This window comes from Seriola aureovittata, chromosome 5 (genome assembly GCF_021018895.1).
Source record: "Seriola aureovittata isolate HTS-2021-v1 ecotype China chromosome 5, ASM2101889v1, whole genome shotgun sequence".
Lineage (NCBI taxonomy): Eukaryota > Metazoa > Chordata > Actinopteri > Carangiformes > Carangidae > Seriola > Seriola aureovittata.
The window spans coordinates 21,529,353-21,550,570 of NC_079368.1; the positions used below are offsets into that span (position 1 = coordinate 21,529,353).

The following is a 21,218-nucleotide window of genomic DNA, read 5'->3' on the forward strand; positions in this document are numbered from 1 at the left end:
ATTAGGAACTTTATATAGTGACACAATGAGTCATGATTTACATTGTAACATAATGCGTGATTAGGGTTTATTGATATAACTGGAACATACAGTAGCCTTCATAAAATGTTTTTCTTTTTTTTTTTATAAAAAAGGGACATGGGAATGTATAGCATGAACAAACAAATCAGATGCTGTACAATGTCTCTAAAAAATAAAAACAATTGGCATGTATTTACAAGTTATAAGAAAATGGTCTACAGCTGTCAAGTAGAAGGTAACTCTTTAGTGGGATACATACAATGCCCACATGAAAATAGTGAAGGTTCATGGATTAACCACCAAGGGGCCCCTGGTCAAAGATTTGACCCCTATTGACCTCCACTGTACATGTCAGTTTCATTATTGAACCAAGTACCCAGAAATTAGCCAGTACTATAGAGGTGAAATGATCAGTTGATTAATTGATTAGTTAACAGACAGAAAATTAATTGTCAACAATTTAGCAAACTCAACATATTTGAGTTTTTGAATGTGGGCTTCAGGGAATAGTGACTTTTTTCCACTATCTTCTGACATTTTATCCACTGAACAGGCAATGGATTATTAAAGAAAATAGAGCAAAGGGAGGTCCTACCCACTATTAGTATGGTGTTCCTAATAAAGTGCTCAGTGAGTATGTTGGGGTCACAGGTTACATTACAGTAACTTGGGGCGCAATGGTTGCTTGTAGTTCCACTTGTCAGCACAGAATGGCGCTGTGACACACGTTGCACTCGCTGTGTGATTCTCTTGTCTTGGAAACAAAATCTGTGTTGTCAAACGTTGCTAAGGAAGTCACGGAGCTACTTTTTTAAATTAGCCACTCTGAGACCAAAGAGCAGTGTACGAGAGGTAACTTCACTTCAGCGTAGTAACACGTAAATGACTACACAAGACGGAAATTACCAACATCACCCATTTATTAGTACGATCTCATAAAGGTCCGCTTTAAACGTTAGCTCATTTAGCACGTATACCGCTACTGTTTTGCTAACATTTGCTAACTAGTTACTGTATGGTTATTAGCTCACTAAGTCAACCTAGAAGGTAAACTAAATGTTAGCGCTGTATATCTAAACATGTCCCGTTGCCTGGATGATTGCTTAGTTAGCAGAAATCACAGTGCTATTGTCAGGCGATGGAATTGGACAACAATAGGATTATTGGTCCAGTCACTTGGCTAAGGTTAGCATTTATTAGCTCCCGCTGCTAGCTTGCTTTTAACGCTAACTAACTAACTCTAGCTATTAGAGGTTACTAGACTGTTCCTACGAATGTACAATCAACACAGCCAGGTTTGTACGACCAACTGATTAACTGCAGTGCTAAAATAAAAGGGAGGTAAACTTTACCTAACCTCAGCTAATCTGTCGTGATGGGAAAATGCACCTCGCAGTCTCTATCTCAAAAAACAGTCCCGAATAAAAGACTATCTTAACTTCATGGTCTTTATTATAAAACAGTGTTTGTAATATAACACAGAATAACCAAACTGAACGACGCTGAAGTAAGGTTCAGATTCGTAGCCAACGATGTGGTAGTTAAGGGAAACCTAACACTGAATAGAAGAAGAAAAGCCTCACAAATCTATGTATTAAACAGTCTTTACACTCAATCTGTTTAATCTGACCCACATTTACAGATAATTATTTTCAATTAAGATTTCATGTTTTTCCACAGAAGTCAAATGAAAGCGGTTTATACTGTGTTACAGTCTGCCTGCTAACTTGAGAAGGGGGGGGGGGTTGTTGTCAAACAAACTTGTTTTCAGGCCAGCATTTCACTGAATCATTTCCTGCTCTATACCTTCAGGTGTTTGTCACTTAGGATGAGACAGCTTTATCCACCTGACCAGAGCTGGTCTCAGACATGACGAGAGGATGACTGAAAATGGAGAGGACAGCAGCATCCATCAGTACTATGAGGCTCCTGACAAAGGAGATTCAGTTGTCAATGACAGCAGGCCACTCAAGACCTCCTTAGTAGATGTCAAACCCTGCAAGGAACACAATGATGCCCTTGAACTTGCTGCTAGAAACAGAGAGGGAGAGATCAGTCCATACCAACCTCGGCCACCCTCACTACCCAGGCAGTCGAAGCCCAGTAAAAGTGGCTCAGCTGCGGAGACGGTGAGAAACAGGAGGCTGAGAAACAGCCAGGAGAGTCTGAGTGACCCGGCTGAGACTGGCTCCTCCACAGACTCACTTAAAGAGGACCAAACTGTTCCACCTCCAGGTGGGTTTGTCGTAAGTAGCGCTGCCCCCATCAGGAACCAGGACTCCAGTGCGAGACCCCACTCTGCTGTTACGACAGGATCTCCAGTCTTCCGGGAGAGAGGGAGCAGTCTCTCAGAGTATGACAGGAGGCCTCACAGCCAGCAGAGCGACCCCACAGACCACCGGATGCGGTCCGCCAAGATGCGTCTGTCTCCGGTGCAACCCACAGGGCCACTGCCCACTCTAGAGAAGAGCTTTGTGTCAGCCACTTTGAGGGCAGCTAATCGGATTGACAGGGATTGTTTGGATTATGCCGCACTGGCCAAAGAGAACCTCGGGGAGAGACTCCACAGGAATCTGAGCGACAGCCGGCTTCTGGAAAACATGGGGTCGGATAGTGCCTCTGTCAACTCCATGAGGTCCACCTATAGCGTGCTTAGCCCCATCAGACCTCAGGATGTGAGGAACAGGTACAGTAGGCTTTGGATACCATGTAGCAGATGTAGCTGGAGTCTTCTTCACACTGGGTGTGAGGGTCTTTAGTAAGGCTTACTCTTTGTGGTGTCAGAAGGCTATTAAGGTAACTAAGCTTGTAACTTACACATAGGCCAGTGACAACATGAAATCAGCCAAACTTGGAATTGGATCTGTGTGTTTTTATCCTTTGCATCATTAATAGTCATTTATTTGCACATGTAGCTTCCTTTGTCAGTAGAGTGTCAGTCTGAGCTTGGTCCAGGTTTCAACTACTTTATCCTTATGTTCAACAAAAAAAGCCTTTCTGTGCAGCTGTTACTGGTACACGAACAGTATCTACTACAAGGTTTTTAGTGTTGATCGTCCTTTTTGCTTGGAGCTGATAAGTGTATCACATCTGGACCTCGGTTCACTATCAGGACTGAGTGTTGAAGCAACACCAACAGACTGTTAATTTTGTCGTGAAACTAGGGCTCCAGACATTTACTCTTTGTGCGTGTGCAGTGCTCACATCTTTAAGAGAAAAGGAGAACATAATAGTGTGGAGGGGGATTAACACAGGATCAGAGGAGATGCTTGTTCAGCACAGTTTTTGACAGGAGGAGGAGCAAAAAAAATCTTGATACACAGTCAGAGCCCAGTAGGGAAATTATTGACTGAACATCTAAGACCATAGTGTGGCTTCCTGTTATAGGGAATATTAAGATTTAGTTGTAATCAGCTGAGTTAAAGGAGCCCTAAACCAACCACTGTGCAAACCAATAGAAGTGCTAATTTTCCTTTCCAACGTGTATTTTCTAGGAGCTTTCTGGAGGGCAGCGTGCTGGGCAGCGGTGCCCTGCTTGGGGCTGAGGAGCTGGACCGCTACTTCCCTGACAGGAGAGTGGGCCTCTACATCGCCACATGGAACATGCAGGGAGAGAGGGTACGAGGAAATCATGGCTCTGTAGCGTCTCAAGTCTTAACACTTCCTGCACAAGTTCAGGCACCAGTTGAGTAGTAACCAAGTTTCTATCATTTTCAGGGGCTACCGACCAACTTAGATGATCTTCTCCTTCCGACAGACTCTGAATTTGCACAAGACTTTTATATTATTGGGGTCCAGGAGGGCTGTCCTGACAGGTATGATGTACCTTGTTTGTTTGTTAGTTATGATAACTGAATAAAAGTGAGTTATTATGATTGTTTACTTGATCAGGGCTGTAAAGTTATACTGATGTGTGTGCAGGAGGGAGTGGGAGACGCGTCTTCAGGAGACTCTTGGCCCTTATTACGTCATGCTGTATGCAGCATCACATGGTGTTTTGTATCTCACTGTATTTGTCAGAAGAGACCTCATCTGGTTCTGCTCAGGTCAGTCCCACTTCACACAATACAGGAAATAGACATCAGTTCACGAGTGAATGAACTCCACTAGAGCTGAAACAGTCGATTAATCAAATAGTCGATTGACAGAAATAATTGGCAACTCATTTATAATAATGATAATCGTCAATATGCTTCAAATTTCTTAATCTTAATATTTTGATTTGATAGTTACACAGATGTGTGATGACATGTTGTCTTACATAATGACATAATGTCAGAATCAGATGCTAGATCATCATTACCGGCCAAAGGAGGATTTTGATGTGGTGACATGTTTCTTCTTTGTACACTGGCACATGCACAGGGTTTTGCGTTTGAATCTGTTTGATCTGACGCCAACCACAACATTTGTTCTGTTTTACCCAAACAGAAGTGGAGCATGCCACAGTCACAACAAGGATCATCTCGCAGATCAAGACCAAAGGAGCTGTGGGAATTGCCTTTACCTTTTTTGGCACTTCCTTCCTTTTCATCACATCCCATTTTACCTGTGAGTACAAGGTTTTGCAGGTTAGTGAGGCTGCAGACTGAAGCAGTGACAACTGGCTTTTATCGGAGGGGCTGTAGATAGGATGGGTTGGAAATTTGTTCTGAAGTTAAGGAGGGATGTGGCAACTCAAAGAAAAAGTGTCAACAAAATGGAAATTGGCTTGAGAAGAAACATCATTTTTACTTCTTCAGCACACTGGCATGTCTATTGTAAATAATACAATATTACAAGATAATTCAATGAGAGGTGTCCATCGTATTACTTGCATTTAAACTTTGCAACATTGAAAGCTCACGATTCTAATTTCTTATTCTGTTCTTCCTCCAGCTGGAGACGCCAAGGTTTACGAGAGAATACTCGATTACAACAAGATCGTCGAGGCTCTAGCTCTTCCAAAAGGCCTTCCAGACACCAACCCTTACCGCTCCACACCGTGTAAGAATATTTTAACTCACCCTTTGTGAAAGATGTGATAAACCAAAAGAATTAGGTGGTGTTAGGATGGTGGTGTCTCTGCACCGAGTTGAAAATAATCGGTCAGATTTTAACAGCCACTGTGGTAAGCCTCATATTCCATGTTAAAACGTCATCATTCTCAAATGGGATACACGATATTTATGTAGTAATTTTCAAAAGACAAATATGTCTTAAAACAATGTAGTCCTTCACTGGATCCATGGCTGTAATGTGTAATGCTTAAGCCTCTCTCCAGTCACACCTTATTGTCCCAGCTTTAGTCCTGCTACTGAGAGCTGAATATAATTTATACTTACTTGATGTTGAAAACTTGCCTTCAATCTTTGAAAATCAAAGAATGTAATTTTTGATTGTAGCTGACGTCACCACAAGATTCGACCAGGTCTTCTGGTTTGGAGACTTTAACTTCCGGCTGAGTAAGGACCGCGTTGATGTGGAGACCCTCATGAACCACACAGGAGCCGGCAACATGGACACCCTGTTGGAGCATGACCAGCTCTCCAAGGAGATGAAGGATGGTATGTTTGCATGTAGGAGGCTAAATCTCAGTGAACACTTTTAGAACATTTTTTATAGAAGAAGCATGATGTGTTCGATTTAAGTCACCGTGAGAATGTGCTTCTGTTTCTCCAGGTTCGATCTTTAAAGGCTTTCAAGAGGCGACGATACACTTCCTCCCCACATACAAATTCGACATCGGCTGCGACATCTACGACACTACTTCTAAACAGAGAACGCCTTCATACACAGTAAGACAAAAAAAAGAAAACCAAACTACACATGACTAAAGATAATCACATGCTCTGTTAATTGCCAAAAGAAGCCAAACTTTTGGCAGAAGAAACTTTTTATTACTCTTATTAAGCTGCTGTAATCGAAGTCTTAACTGGCCAGAGCAGGGCTCAACGTCTCTGTTGGTGTTCACAGGACAGGATCCTGTTCAGGAACAGGCAAGCCGATGACATAAAAGTGGTCAAGTACACCAGCTGCTCCAGCATCAAGACCTCAGACCATCGGCCCGTCATCGGCGTCTTCCAGGTCAAACTGAGACCAGGCAGAGACAAGTGAGTCACAGATAGTTTTAGTGGCATCATGAATTAATTCATTCAATCCCTTTCAACTTGACTCTTAATTGCTGTTTTTTAAGGGCGTAAGTGTGGTCTCACCTTTGGTAGGGACACAACAACCCGACCACCTCTCCAAATTAAGAGGACTTTTTAATGATGTCAACCAAATGGTTTATTTACATACAAGATCTGAAGTTACATTGAGAAATGTATTGATATTTAAAAAAAAAACCTATGCAGTATCAGATCAAAGACTAAAACTTCTCATGTGTTTTATAATAAGTTAATATCAGAATAGGCATTACATTAAATATAAGTTAGTATTTTACAATTAATTCAGAAAAGTGTATATTTAATCACACTTCATCATCATTTTAAAACCTCACCTAAAACCCTGAAGCTGCACCTGTTTCCTCACCAGCCTGCTCTACTTCTCTGGTCTGCTGCTCTTCATGAAGGAGGATTTACTGCAGGACTCTTGTATTAGACTAAGTTTTATCTATATGTTCCTAAAAAACTGACAACTGAATGTATATTAGTAATAATCAGTTGTATGCACAGACTGAAAAGTCCCTGACTGAAGTTAGTTGGTTGATTTCAGTGCAGAACTGATACCCATGGTAAACTAAAGGTGCTCTTTATTTTAATAATCATATATTATCACCATAACATGTTTTACCCTTCCCCTTTTAAAATGTAACACGTTTAATCAGAGGCATTTTAACTGACTCACTTTGTACTTTTATTTCAGAACATTTTTAGTGATTTTACTTCCACTGCAGCAAAACTTCTGTTCAGTAACGGTAGAAACTGACCGTTGACGTGCTGACGTCACCATAGTGTCTCATCTACAGTCGTTGGAGTTTCTCTTACTGGTAGCTTTCATTGCTGCTCTATCTAAACAGTTAATGTTGCTGTTTTCTTCATCAAAGTGACTAACTACATGCTGTACATCTAAACTTACACTAGGTCTGCTCCAGCACCCAGAGCTCTCTGCTTCCTTTTAGCGACTTTCACTAATTCAACAGTTGTTTGCATGCTGTTCAGATGTGCTAGTTACTTTAGCTTAGCAGTTAGCGCTAGCTTCTCTCTCTCGCTCTCTCGATGTGTCTTGAACAGATGAACTTGTTCATCAGAGTGTGGTGTTGTTGTAACTTCAGTGTAGAGGATTGTGATGTTTATTAAAACTTCAGTGATGTCTGCTGTCTTACCTTTGACACAGCTCCACTGTTAACCGCGGGTGCTCTCATCTGTGTCCGTCTGTGTACACAGTAGGTCTCAGTGTGATTGGCTATTGCTCGTGATGTCTAACCAATCAGATCGTGCTGTGGGCGGGACTTTTCTCCAGACAACAGAGTGCTGATTACTGACCTACGGACCAGAAATAGGCGGCTGCATCGTAGCCGAAGTTGACTTTTTTTATATCAATTTAATCAAGAAAATAACGATAGCAATAATCGGAAAATGCCGAATATCCTTACCTTTATTTTTCCCTACTTTTTATTTTCTTTAATTTTGGCATGAAGCGGGACAGTTTGGTGGGGCAGACGGAGCATTTGGGGAATTGTCCACTCATTATTGGTAGGGACAATTCTGTCCTCCCAAAACATTGGTAGAGACATGTCCCTACCGTCCACATGCAAACATATGCCCTTGCTGTTTTTTGTTTGTTTGTTTTTAAATGAAAACGTTTTATTTTCTGTGTTGTGACCTCATATCTGCTGTACTCTATTTGCTTGTGTGTTGGTCAGTATTCCTCTCGGTGCGGGACAGTTTGACCGAGGCTTGTACTTGGAGGGCATCAGGAGGAGGATCACCAGAGAGCTGAAGAGGAGGGAAGCCATGAAGAACCAAGGTAGCAGCACCATCTGTGCCATCTCGTAGACCCTTAAAGTGGACTCTCCAGACCGGACTGGACCGGCCCAGACCAGACCAGACCAGACCAGACCAGGCTGGACTGGATTCAAACTGTGCCAGAAACAGGCAGATGGAAAGGACCATAAGGAAACCAGAGTTGACTCAGACCGCAGTGCTGGTTGTGGTAACTGAGCAGAGTGCGCCCTGTATTGGGCAGTGTTGGGAACTGTGCGTGAGTGTGTGTCCTTCTGGTCATCACAAGTGACTGGCTGTACTTGAGGGCAGGGACCTTGAGGTCAGACAGACACAGCAGCAGTCTGGCCTTTATTTATTCAGCCCCCCCTACTCAAACATGACTGGGACGGAGGGGGCTGCCGTCGTGGCTTAATGTTCAGTCTCAAGCTGAAATGTGAACTGATCTAACCTTGCAGCCTCTGTGTAACTGCATTTCATTTACTAATTCATTCTTAAGCATCCAGAACCTCAGTGTTATGTTTTTTTTTAATTTTCTGAACGCTACATCATTGTTCAAATGCCTTGTGAATTTCTCATCAAATCGCACCAAACACAACTGCAGTAAACATTTAGGTTCTTCTTAAACGTCATTTAGGTGTCTGCCATTGGTCGATTTCTAACTTGAACTTTGTTAAGAAAGGAGAGACTGAAGAGGAGCTGTCGTTACATTATTTCTGTCATGAAGTCAAATAAATGATTTCAAGAGAATGACATTAATCAACACTACAGTCATGAGGTTGTTACATGCTACTGTTGAATTTCAGGGAGATCAAATGTATTTGACAGCTAATATTAAACTTTTTTTTTTTTTTTTTTAAGGAATTCACTTGCTATAGATGGAGCATTTTATTCATACTGTTAACGCCTCACATATTTTTTCTCTTATTAGGCCAAGTGACCCTTTGGAACAGATTGTAACTTATTGCCTTATCTCTCATCTCACTGCTGTGTAACCTTATATATACTACAAACTATCCATGTACTGTATGTTATGTACCACATTAATGAACTTGCATCCACAGCATGAAGAGCGGTCTGCTCCAAAAAAAAAAAAAAGTGCCTATGGGTCTTGTTTTCATTTCCTCAGGACCTCTTATCTTTTTCTATGTCAGCTATGATGTAACACCCCTTAATAAACATTTTAAAAACACTTGTTCGTTGAATTGTTGTACATTACACTGCAACGCAAGACATTTAAAATATATAATTTTATTGATGGAAGTAATAACATTTATTTACCAGTTGGTGCACAGATGTTAACAGAGGTCACATATAACATAACTGTAGTCAGAAGCCACTGAGATAATGGTAAAATACACTTTGGTGTTTTTGGATGCAGATCAATATAATGTTTTTATTTTTAATGTTTTACCTGGCAATTGTAAACCTCTAACTTTGCAAAGATGAGGCAGAAGAGACTCAGAAAGTAATAGTTAAACATTTTGATATGTATTTATTTGCTTTCTGGTGGGAAGCTAGACAAGAACATCGAGACCAACTCTGTCAGTTTCAGTGCGATACCAAGCAATACCAGGGCCAGGATCATGATATAAATACTGAGATGCTTTTATTGTTAAAAGCAGCTCATGTACTATCATGTAAGGCAGAGAATACATCATAATTGCAATGCACCTCTGAATATGTATTTAATTTCCCAAACATGAGGCATTTCTTTGCTATTCTGTTAAGTACTTAATCATGTGCATGTTAAAACACAAGACAGTATTCATAATGTTAATTCTCTGAACTTATTGACCCTAGTACTAATACTCAAAACAAGACTTTGTATCAGGAGTATCAACACTGGATTGATCCGCCCTTCCACATCTCATCTAACTGTGCGCCAGAAAGTGAATCATTTACCAAATGTCAAACTATGCTTTTAATTTATCCCCTTAAGTTGATTTGAAATTTACACGGGCACCGACAACCAAAAACAATTATAAAAAGAAACAGGTTTTACTTTAGATTTCAGTCTCTCTACAGGGCATCTGAGACAACGGTGACAGAAAACACGATTTCAGTCTGACTACAGTTGTAAAGTTGGCAACAATGATCCAAAAATTTCGAGCAGCAGCATTATTAATTATTAAGTTAACTTTTGCTGTGTGTTGTGTCCCATGTGCCTCTGAAGAGAGATCATTAAGTGCTGTTTATATATTTTCTCTGGAGAAAGGTCTGAGGTGGAGCTCTGTGAATTTTAAAGAGCTGATGGTCTGAAAAGTGAGGAACGTAACGGCTCAAGAAGAAGTATAGACGTTGACACTGTGGGAGATGTTAGCCACCTCCTTCTCTTGCCTCTGTGCAGAAATAGTTTGCAGATCATTTCACAGTGTAAAAACATAACAGGTTGTTACTGAGGTTTTTTTAAATGGGAAACTGACACTTTAAATTTTGGCTTTGGGGTGAACTGTCCCTTTAAAACCAAACTCCTGCAAACCATCAGTAAAATAATGACGTATGGCTTCTTGCCCACAAACAATAAATACATATACTCCAACCATATGTCGACTACTTAAGAGTAAAATGTAAATTTTCTTTAAAATCCCCAGTCTCAGAGTTTCAGTTGAGAGCCCGGGGATTAGCCCCCTCCCTGAGTGAGTTGTGCCAAGTTCTGTGTTGGGAGGGAACACTAGTGTAATCTTCCAGTCCAGTTTATTTACAGTGATGTTTGCCGGTTCAGACTGGCTGAATGGCGATTGGGGACGATGGGGGTGGGGTCTATCGGAAGAGACGGTACATGCGGGGCAGACGTCCGTCCTTGCTGGACAGGGCGGCCTGGATGTGTTCATATGAGGGCAGCTCCGTCAGGTCTCCCAGAGCTGCTACTGCGGGCTTACTGCGCAGCATCTTAGTGGTCACTCTTTTAATATCACTGGCTGTCACATTGCCTGGAAATTATTTTATGACAAGTCAAAAGAAACAAATTAGCAGGGTGAAATGAGACTATTTCTACTATTCTTTTTGTAAATTCTATGACACTTTAAGGCCATTCTGTCACGAGTTTAAATGAATGACTAAGAACCACCACTACATTTTGTTCAGTACTCACATATTAGATCACACAGTTCATGCGGCAGCTTTCTCTTTCCTGTGGAGAGAACCTGGCGACCAACATCCTCAAAAATAACCGGCCGTGACTCAAGGTTCATCATCAACATCGACTTCAGCTGAGTCTTGGCCCTCTCTAACTCCATCTGGATATAGAGGGAAAAAATAAAATGTTTACTTTTCATGTAAGAATAATCAATATTACAAAAGCTGTGGAGAAGTTTCCCTGCAGTGATCGTTACCTCTCCAGCATTTCCAGCCATTTGAATGAACTCTCTGGTTATTATTTCCACCATTTCCCGCACCTGGAGATGAATGTATATAATGGTAAGACCTCATAAACTGCATTAACAATACTTTTCACAAATACACCACATTCAAATGAAGAAGAAACAATGTAACTGAAGCTACAAATTACAATTAATACCAATAATGCAAAATTTCAGTTTTAGATGGACATTCAACAAAATTGAATCTTCCTCCTTTCCTTCCTGTGAAACTGTGATCGGCTAAAAATCTTTATTTGGATGCAAAGGTGCAACATGATATTCTGCAAGGTAAATATAAAAGCTGTTTCACAGTTATTCCAGCCAAAGTCTGCACAATTTAGCCTGGAATTATATATTATTACAGTATATCACATTTTTTCAGAGCTTGCCAGTAGTACATAATCATTTCTGGGCTACCATAGCTAGCAGCAAACCTTTTTTTTTAGGAACTAAATTCTTTGCTTTTTAAGACTTTAAAGACCCTGCTGCTGTCCTGGGCCTGTACCAACCTGTCTGGGGTCTGCACTGGCATGGATACACAGCAGACCGCTGTCCTCATAGCTGTGATGGTAGGAAGTGGCGTTGTACATCCAATGATGCCTAACACAGACAAGGAAAGTAAAATCAATGACAAGTAATAAAACCGGTTGCTAGAGCTGTATTAGTCAAACTTATTAGTGAAACTCGAGGCGCTCACCTGTTGAGCACGTTCAGGTACAGGCGGGTGAACATGCCTTTCCCGGGCCCTCCTGCAGAGAAGGAGCCTCCTCCACCCATCATCATGTTGAGCACTGCGAACGGGATGAAGTCGTCCTCCTGTAAAGGGAAAACAAATTTTTTTAAATTTGAGAGCTTGTTGCTAACAGGTATCACACACCTGAATGGAGCCAGGCATCAGAAAACACCCACCAGGAAGGAGCAGCTCTCCAGACCGATCATGATGTGGGTGAGCTCTGGGATCGGGGTGGGGCCAAGGCTCACATCTGACATATCCTTCTCCATCTAACAGATTTAAAATGAAAAAAGTTATAATCATGCCTCCTAAGAAAGACAAGTCTAAAAACAATGTTAATTTTGCTCAATAACTCCACAGCTCCACATTTCTAGTGGATGTGTGACTAAACAACTTGTCAATGCTGTGTTAAAAAGAAAAGTGGCCAATAATACAGAAAACTTGTAAACAACGAAACCAGTGAATCACCTTGACAATGCCACCAGTGTACTGTGCTACAGACTGGTCCACGTTGGCCACGGTGCTCGTTCCCCACACTGGCTTCACACCCAGCAGGTATTTCCTGGCACATTCAACCAGCTGCTCGTGCTCGATGCCCACTCCAGCCAGCACCATCCGCTCAGGACAGTAGTAGTTACGCAGGTAGCTGTGAAGCACTTTCCTGTCGATCTTATCCACGTTATCTGCAGGACAAAAGCGAGGCAGTCCCACCGTGTTGCCTCGATATGCAGCCTGGAAGCAGACCATGAAGTTGTGACTTTATTATCAATGAATCCACTACTCTAATAATTTCACCACTATCTGACACCTAAAATAGGGCAGATATAATATCAATTAATATTTAATCTACAGGTTCAGATTTAAATAAAACGTGTGGTAAATTCTCAAAAGTAGAAGAATTTTTGACATGCTACAATTCAGAAAAAAAGCTGCAGCAAACATATAAATCAATGACTTTCTGGAAGCTAAAACACATCGATAGTGTCACTTTAAAAACCAGCGATGTGTAACTCACAGCGTGGATCATCTCGGTGAGTAAAGGCTCAGGGTCCGGCCTCATGTTTAGGTCTTCTAACTCAAAGCGCACCACCATTTTGGTCATCTCGATCTCGTCCTCTGCATGTGAACCAACATATTTCGCTTTACCATGACACCGGTGGAGACACCTCGCACAGTTCTCAAGGACTGATCTGTCATTTCAAGTAAAATGACTTGACATACCGAGCAGGCGAGGCTGTAGTACAGCGTCAGAGAGAAGACTAACCACTGTGTCCAGACCCTTCACTTCAGCAGACACTGCATACATGGTGGTATCCCTGCACAGTAAAATGAAAGAAGCTGTATTACTCAATACACAGGAAAGGACACATTTCTATTGAAAAGGTAGAAATACACAAATGTAAAATTTTATAACACAGAGACAGACATCGTGCTTAAAGATTCAGATTCAGAAAGACCTTATACCTTGATGTTTGGCAGTCACATATCCCTCCGTGCTTTTCCAGCGTAAGCAGGATTTCATCTTTACTCCCGTATTGAGCTGTGGACTTGAAAGATAAAAACAACACTGATCATTATCAACATCAGTTGACAACGTAAGATAACCACCTTTAATTTCGTGCTGTTTCCTTTTCTGTTATGTTTTGCAGCACCTCCAATGCACCAAGAGATTTACTGAGAACTTTGAAAGCCTAGTCTTTCCAGTTAATTTGACTGTCAGCATTAATAATCAGTTTGGACTGGACAATGTAATAGTGTGTGAATGAGTGAGCCGACAAAAACCTGTCAAGTCTCAAAAGCAGAAGTACTTACAGAAAAGGCAAGTTTCTCTACGAAATGAGCTATTCCACTTGGGTATTTTGCTTCATATCGGGAGCCAGAGTTTACTAAAACTAAGAAAAAGAAAGAAAACATCCACATTTTACCCACTTCAGTTTGATCCTGAACAAAAGTTGATACCATGTAATTTCCATTTCACTCCTTCATCTTACTTCCAACGGTGCAGAATTGACCGAACTTGTTTTGGGAAGCAACTTTGAGGCCATTTTCTAGAGTAGTGATCTTGGTCTCATATTTTTCCTGACCATCCACAGATGCAAACACTGGCTTGGGGATCCCAGGCAGCGGTGCGGAGAGGGAGATATTTGGGTATCTGCCGCCACTGCTGTACTTTCTGTAAGCTGCGATCCCAAACCTTAGAGAAGAACAAAGCAATGCCTCTTCAAAATCCTCTCCGCAGTTGTAGAAACAGTATAGAGTTACCACGATTAGTTGATTGACAGAAAAATAATCAACAGCTATTTTGATAATCAATCAAATCATTTTTTAAGAAAATATGTCAATATGTTGAATTCTCAACTTGAGCAAAAGTAGCTATACCACAAAGTATACAATAGTTTCCTAAAGAAATTGTTAAGTTGAGTTGCCACAGTCACCCCCCCACTCAACACACACACACACACACACACACACACACACACACACACACACACACACACACACACACCAACAAGCAGTAGCATGTCAGTGATTACCAGTCATTGCATCAGTCATTACAAACTCATGCTCTGTAGGCAACTTTATTTTACAAAATATGTCAGGCTGAACTTTGAGTAAATGTGTGTAAAATTTTGCACAACAAATCTAGAATATTTAAAGAACTTAAACTTAGTGAGGAGCTGCACGCTAATTGTATTAATGTTGCACCTTAAATAATTTCTATTGATACATTGTAGCCCTGTAGTCCATGGATAATCATTATTTACTCTGCCAAAAAACTTTTTTAGGTCAGTAACTTATAAATTGATTGTTCTTTCTTTTCTGGTAATTTTTTATTTCTTTTTGTGACAAGAGACACTCGCGTGTACTTGTGTTTAAATGGGTATTTGTATTGGATGTTTTGCATCTACTATTACTGACTGTTGTCTTTAAGTCTGTGAGACACAAAATTTACTCTACTGTAAGTCACCAACTTTAATCTGCCGACTAGATAAAGCCGCTGCTCAGTAGACACAAAATTAAATAACTTTAAACTTAACTCTTTATGACATTTAAACTATACACAATAAGCTAGCTATCAAAGCTTAGCAAATGTCTGACAAAGCTCAGTAAATCAGAAGTACTCAAAAATATACCTTCTTCATCTCTACTGCTATCCAACTATGTAAAACACTCCTATCGTCAAAGCGACTGGTGTTTTTCTACTTTTTTTAATATATTAACTCGTGAAGCAACATTAGCCCAGGCTGTTAGCATCGCGCTAACTGACTGAGCTAATCTCATATGCTGATGACGTAGAGCCTTGTGACGGAAGACATCGAATATACTGATAGTATTGTGTTTCTGTGTCTAAGTCGAATCTGGCGACAGTTTTAGAACGTTTATTTTAAACATGTTATTACCTCTGAACACGACTCCAGGTTCTACACCTCGACATGTGAGTCGCCATCTTCGATCCTCTGTGACCGGAAATCAACCCGGAAGAAGATGAAAGCGTGTCAAGCACTTCCGCCGCAGACTGAATTTTTTGCTGAAGGGTAAAAGAAAGATCAATGTTTTTTTGTTTGTTTTTTTTTGTTGTTGTTCTTAGATTTTTGCCTTTTCAAAAATGTATTTATTCATTTATTTAGTTAATTATTTATTTATTGAAAGAGATAATAAATAGAGACAGGAAAGGCGGGGAGACAGTGGCAGGCAGTGGGGACAACATGCAGCAAAGGGCCCAGGACCCAGCCCAATCATGCAGTACGTGCTTTGTGATATATAGTTGTATAGTAAGTTGTACAACTTGCTCATGAATCTGGAGCAAATAGTGTACTCACTTTCAGGGACGAAGATGTATTAACTCCAAACCAATTTATCTGCATCTCTCTAATTTGGGCTCTGGGAAAATAAAACAGAACAATTGATCCTTTAGAGTTGTCAGCGGGCCAAGAGCATTTTTAGCTTCCATTTAGCTTCCCATTACTGAATCAATTTTGACACAGAGGTAGAACTAGCACTTGAATAACATTAACAGTTTCACTTGAGTTTGAAACATCGTGGAGATTTGACTGGACTGTGACCAGCAGCAGCAGCAGCAGCAGATGATTTGATGAACTGTGTGAATCCTCATCCACTCATACATCTTCAGTTGCTGCTACAATGTTCTCTATCATGCAGGTTACAGCAGTGTTTTGGTTGATTTCTCTGTTCTTGCACTGCAGCTCAGCCTATGAGCTCCAGGACACCATCCACACTCTGAAAGAAGAAAACCTCCACCTGCAGCACAGACTGGAGAACCTCACACGGGCTCTCAGAGATTTAAAACACCTGCTGACAGAGCACTCCAAAAGTAAGAGCAGTTATCTTGTTATGGATTATAAATGAAGGAATCTTCAGCAGAGGTGGAACATAGCACTTAATGACTGACATAAAGATAAAAAGATATTTTCTTGTCACTTCTACTCCACTACATTGCAGAGGAAAATGTACTTTTTATTCATTTATTTTACAGCTTCAAGTACAAGTTACTTTACAGGTTAATTTAATTTCCATGCCAAGAAGAAGATTTCCTGTTTTCCATTTCAATCATTTTGATAATTTATTTATAATACATTTGAGGTTTGGACTCTTGGTTGGACTAAACAATGCAAGCATTGTGAGAATGAGCTCTGAGTAACTGCAATGTGCATTTCAGAATTTTTAACAACAAAAAAATTGGTAATTTAAGATAGAAAATAATCCTCATATTAATCCATGATGAAAATTATAATTAGTTGTGCTAAAATTAGCTCCACCTCAACAAACTACAAAAGTAAAATGCTGCTTATACATGAATGCAATAGTAATAAATCCAATGACATAATTACATAATAAAGTAACAGTGACGCAGGCCATTTCTCTGCATTGAGTGCTTTTTGTTTTAATACTTTTATTTTCCTGATTGTTCCGTCTAACTTTTACTTGTAATGGAGTATTTTTGAAGTGTGGTATTATTATTTTTACTTAAGTAAAGGATCTGAATACTACTTCCACCACTGAGCTTCAGAGTGGAAGTTCACAGCTATATATTTCACATTTTGACACAGTTTCTGGGAGGGAACATGACACTGAATACCTGCACGCCTGGAGGGAGTGGTCCCAGCATGGTAAGGTCTCAAAATGAGGTTTAACATCATAAAAAAAGACATACATAGATGGTTATGTCTCAACTACAGTTGTATGTTTTCCAGGCATTAGTACTGAGACTCATCAAATGTTGCAGCAGGCCTTCTGTTTAACTGAGCTCCATGGTGCTGCCCGCCCCAGCTTCATCACCCCGAGCTTCCTCCTCCTCCTCTCACCTCTTCTGATTCTCACACTGCTGTCATGACTCAGCTCCAAAAGACCAACAACATCCAGCTTATAAAAAATTCACCTAGATAATATAGGCTAGTTCCTGTGACTGCAGTGTTAGGACACCATTGTAATTATTATCGTACCTTGATTCAGAAGCAGGTACATAGCCAGGATTTAAAAAAAATGATGGGTTCAAAGTGCTCCTGGACTTTTTGCACCTTACCTCCATCACTTAAGGACGGCTGCAGTAACTTACAGTCAACCTGTCAGACTGTTGCACTATCCTCACTTAGCTATGAAGTATTATTTTTACATTTCTACTATAATTTATACTTGCTACTAAGTAAGATTTAACCACCTCTCTTTATTATGCAAACTTTTATTTTTAATTTGTCAGTTAGTTGATTCTAAATTGCACACATTATTTAATTCATCCATTTATTACATTCTTTTGTACACCTCTCCAGTGGTGTAAATTGTTGAAATGAATGCAGTTTTAATGTGAAATAAAGTTTTTTATGAAGCTTTGCTTTGTTGATGGTTTTTATGGAGCATGTCTGGTATGAATTTTAACAGCAGCAGCACTCACAGTATAGAAATCACACAACACATTGAAGTTTTTCCTGAATTTGTAATTAATCAAGACTTTCTCTGTTGGCTTTAATCAACAACAAAAATGATAGAAATGTTTAAATGTGGCTGTCCTTCAACAGTGACAATTACATTACAATCATTGTTATTTTCACAATTATTATTTTGCTATTATTGTCATTATTATTATAAATAATCACAAACAAAATGTCACTTTATATACATTTTGTCTATTGTGCTTCATGGTTAAAATGTCTTCTGTGTCACCTTCTGTCTGTCCGTTTGTCACCAATAAAGAAAAGAAAATGCTAATGCTAGCTATCCCCCACCTGTTATTTAGCGTTCTTATGAAATCGTTAAATTCATGCAAGCTAGCTGCTAATGCTAGCAAGCAGCCAGGAGAAGTAGAGCAGGCTGATGAGGAAACAGGTGCATCTGCAGGGTTTTAGGTGAGGTTTTAAAATGATAGCGTGAAATATACACTATTATGCATTAAATGTAAATTACTAAATTACATTTAACGTAACCATAGTCCACCTATTTTGAAATTAACTTGTAAGTTATTGTAAATCAGACGAGAATTTCCTAAAGTTTAAGTCTTTGATCTGATACTACATAGTTTTATTTAAATGTCAATACATTTCTGAATGTAACTTCAGATCTTATATGTAAATAAACCATTTGGTTGACAGCATTAAAAAGTCCTCTTTGTTTTGGAGGAGAGGCGGGGTTGTTGCGTCCCTACCAAAGTTGAGACCAAACTTACGCCCTTGCATCCACAGTATTTTCTGTCACAATCATTTAAATGGTTTTTAGCAGTATTATCTTTGTCATGGAAAAACATTTTCATGATTAAAGTGAAAATACATAATTAATATTTGTAGTCAAATGCAATGGACATGCTGATAAACTTTTGCTTAAAGACTGGTGTGAAAAATAAAATCTGTAAAGGAAGAAAAAGAAAGGATAAATATATATAAAGAAAATAAAATTACATACAGAAAGTTACAAGAGCAAATGGGGAATAAGACATAAAATAATTGATATATTTTGATATATGACAGATAATTCTATACTGTACCATTTGTCACCAGTGATAAAAGTCAGTGGGTCTTTACCACAAAGAAACCCCTTTCAGTATCTACACTGCACCGTGGTCTCACACAGATTGTTTGAGAGAACTGGGATGCTACACGTCCTTTGGTGGATTTGTGTGTTTGATGTTGTCCTGAATCCAACAATGTTACATTACGCCTGCTAAACCAGTCTTTGTCTGCTTAATTAAAATGACCCTTCCTGCATAGATTATAAATCGGTGCATTTGTACTTTAATTTCCATTTGATTATGCTGAATGGATTGCCAATTTACATTTGCAAGGACTTCATCTGGCCCCAGTAGACATGTGGCAAGTCTACAGTACAGTATGTAAGCCACAGCCATGCACATGAGTAAGGGAGACAGTAGCCACTGCATGGACGGCTGTGTACGTTTGCGTACTGTTCTCCCCTTTTAACATGCAAAGAGGTCAGTTTATGGTTGAACCAAGATCAAGAATCTACAGCCAGTGGCTCTGTGAGGTTGCCTTTAGGTACGGTGGTGCTTTTAGCTGAATGCTAACATGCTCACAATGACAATACAAGCATGCTAATATCTTGAAGGTATAATGTGTATAATTTGTTTAGTGTCTCAGATTTACAGTAGTTACCAACAAACTAAGGTTGATGGGAATATCATTTGTATTTGCAGGTGCTAGTTGAAAGGTTAAGGGATCACCAAGGTTACGACAGTTCATCCTGAGGGAAACATGAATGTCTGTACCTAATTTCAATCCATCCAATAGTATTAGAGATATTTTACATGAAACCTCAAGGTGGCACTAGTGGTAAAGTCAGGGGATCATCAAAGTCTTAAGGATTCATTAGCAACCATGATCCTCTTTACAAAAGTATGTGAAATTTTGTGTTTAAACTGTCGATGAGCTCCTTGGACCTTGTCTTCTTACAGCTGTATTTTCTTTACAGTCAGCCTTTTTAATACAAGCAAATGATCTCGCCTCGTGGCAATTTCTTCACTTACTTCATGAAAATGATGATAATGTTTCATACAATGTTTAATGACCTGTTAGGATAGACATTCTTTACAGATGCTGAAGAGACACTAGATGCTAAATGCTTGTCCTCAAATGCTCTACATTGATTGACTGTTGCTGTGATGGTCGTTATCACCCCTCATTAACCTACATTTAACAGGACACAGTTCAATCTGCTGAAGGTGTAGATCACTGTGTGCTGACATGGCAGTGCTTCAGTCACAAACAATCTTTATTCAGTGTCACTGTGATGTTAGCTTCTGCAGTATTGCGCTCATAATGTGGGAAGTAGTTTGAGACTGACCCACAAGCACAAGAGTGAGGGGTTAATTAAATGTATATCTGAGAAAGACTGACTGATGTTACTTCAGAAGAAAGAAGTCGAATAGTTTAAGGATCAATGTAAGACAGACCCATCGCTCAGCAGCCTTTAGTGTGATGTACTGTTTCACAGTGTCTTAACCTCACCACTGATTTAATTTGTTCAGTTTTTATTCACACAGGCTTGTTTTTATTTTCTGTTCATTTTTTTTCCTTTATCAGTTGACACTAAGAAATGTTAAAGAATAAAAAATGTCATAAATGAGATCTGAACAAAACATATTTCTGTGTGTTCATTATTTTGAAAAAATACACTCTGAAAAGGTTAGCAGCAATATGACTTGAATATATAGTTTAATCTGACATAATTACGTGCCAGGCCACTAGTGACCCATTAAATAATCATTTGTGGTGTACTGTGATAAACTCAGATTGTGCCATGGGAAATATCCCCTCCATATTAAACAATATCCACAATTTCTATAATCCGATTTCTCAATTGTCTGAATTTTGGCAGTTTCCCTGCAGCAGATTGTAGGGCAATACAGAAACACCATTTGCCTTCCAGTGATATAAAGCCCTTGAAAGTTTTATGGCTTCACATTTTCTAATGTCATGCTTCTTCAGTCACTACAATCAGTGGACACTTGGCTTCACATCTGAATTTATTGTTTTGTGTTTGTGTGGAGAGTGTAGTGTGTGGCTCGTATTTGCTTCTGTATACAGTCTAAATAATGGCTACACAATTAAGGGTTTTGTGCTTCATTACAGCTGTTAGCTTTGAATGAGAATGCACAGTGCGCACGTGTGTGTGTGTGTGTGTGTGTGTGTGTGTGTGTGTGTGTGTGTGTGTGTG

At 39.7% G+C, this 21,218-nt stretch overlaps 2 protein-coding genes across 3 annotated transcripts; one reads left to right on the top strand and one right to left on the bottom strand.

Moving 5' to 3' along the window:
• The first annotated feature begins 503 nt into the window (after window positions 1–503).
• On the top strand, window positions 504–9,138 carry inpp5e (inositol polyphosphate-5-phosphatase E). 2 transcript variants are annotated; one of them, XM_056376492.1, is made up of 11 exons: window positions 504–962; window positions 1,834–2,707; window positions 3,516–3,639; window positions 3,739–3,836; window positions 3,943–4,067; window positions 4,453–4,572; window positions 4,900–5,007; window positions 5,406–5,567; window positions 5,683–5,798; window positions 5,977–6,113; window positions 7,868–9,138. In XM_056376492.1, the coding sequence occupies exons 2-11, from the start codon at window positions 1,902–1,904 to the stop codon at window positions 7,998–8,000; spliced, it is 1,929 nt and encodes a 642-aa protein (XP_056232467.1). In that variant the 5' UTR covers window positions 504–962; window positions 1,834–1,901; the 3' UTR covers window positions 8,001–9,138. The 2 variants fall into 2 exon arrangements, with proteins under 2 accessions (XP_056232467.1, XP_056232466.1); XM_056376491.1 differs by having other exon boundaries at window positions 504–873.
• Window positions 9,139–9,181: 43 nt separating this feature from the next.
• On the bottom strand, window positions 9,182–15,503 carry pmpca (peptidase, mitochondrial processing subunit alpha). The gene is made up of 13 exons (XM_056376493.1): window positions 15,443–15,503; window positions 14,033–14,235; window positions 13,854–13,933; window positions 13,506–13,588; window positions 13,263–13,357; window positions 13,057–13,157; window positions 12,510–12,773; window positions 12,218–12,310; window positions 12,006–12,124; window positions 11,818–11,908; window positions 11,282–11,344; window positions 11,041–11,185; window positions 9,182–10,879 (listed from the first exon to the last, which is right to left on the bottom strand). The coding sequence occupies exons 1-13, from the start codon at window positions 15,487–15,489 to the stop codon at window positions 10,710–10,712; spliced, it is 1,554 nt and encodes a 517-aa protein (XP_056232468.1). The 5' UTR covers window positions 15,490–15,503; the 3' UTR covers window positions 9,182–10,709.
• Between the last annotated feature and the right edge of the window lie 5,715 nt (window positions 15,504–21,218).

Bases quoted from the DNA above. Each gene is read 5' to 3' on its own strand.
- inpp5e (XM_056376492.1), top strand. From the start codon at position 1,902: ATGACTGAAAATGGAGAGGACAGCAGCATCCATCAGTACTATGAGGCT. The intron at 5,008-5,405 runs GTAAGAATATTT...TTTTGATTGTAG, and splicing joins CCCTTACCGCTCCACACCGT to CTGACGTCACCACAAGATTC. The intron at 5,799-5,976 runs GTAAGACAAAAA...TGGTGTTCACAG, and splicing joins AGAGAACGCCTTCATACACA to GACAGGATCCTGTTCAGGAA.
- pmpca (XM_056376493.1), bottom strand. From the start codon at position 15,489: ATGGCGACTCACATGTCGAGGTGTAGAACCTGGAGTCGTGTTCAGAG. The intron at 13,158-13,262 runs GTATGTCAAGTC...GTTCACATGCAG, and splicing joins ACTACAGCCTCGCCTGCTCG to AGGACGAGATCGAGATGACC. The intron at 12,125-12,217 runs GTGGGTGTTTTC...TTCCCTTTACAG, and splicing joins TGGAGAGCTGCTCCTTCCTG to GAGGACGACTTCATCCCGTT.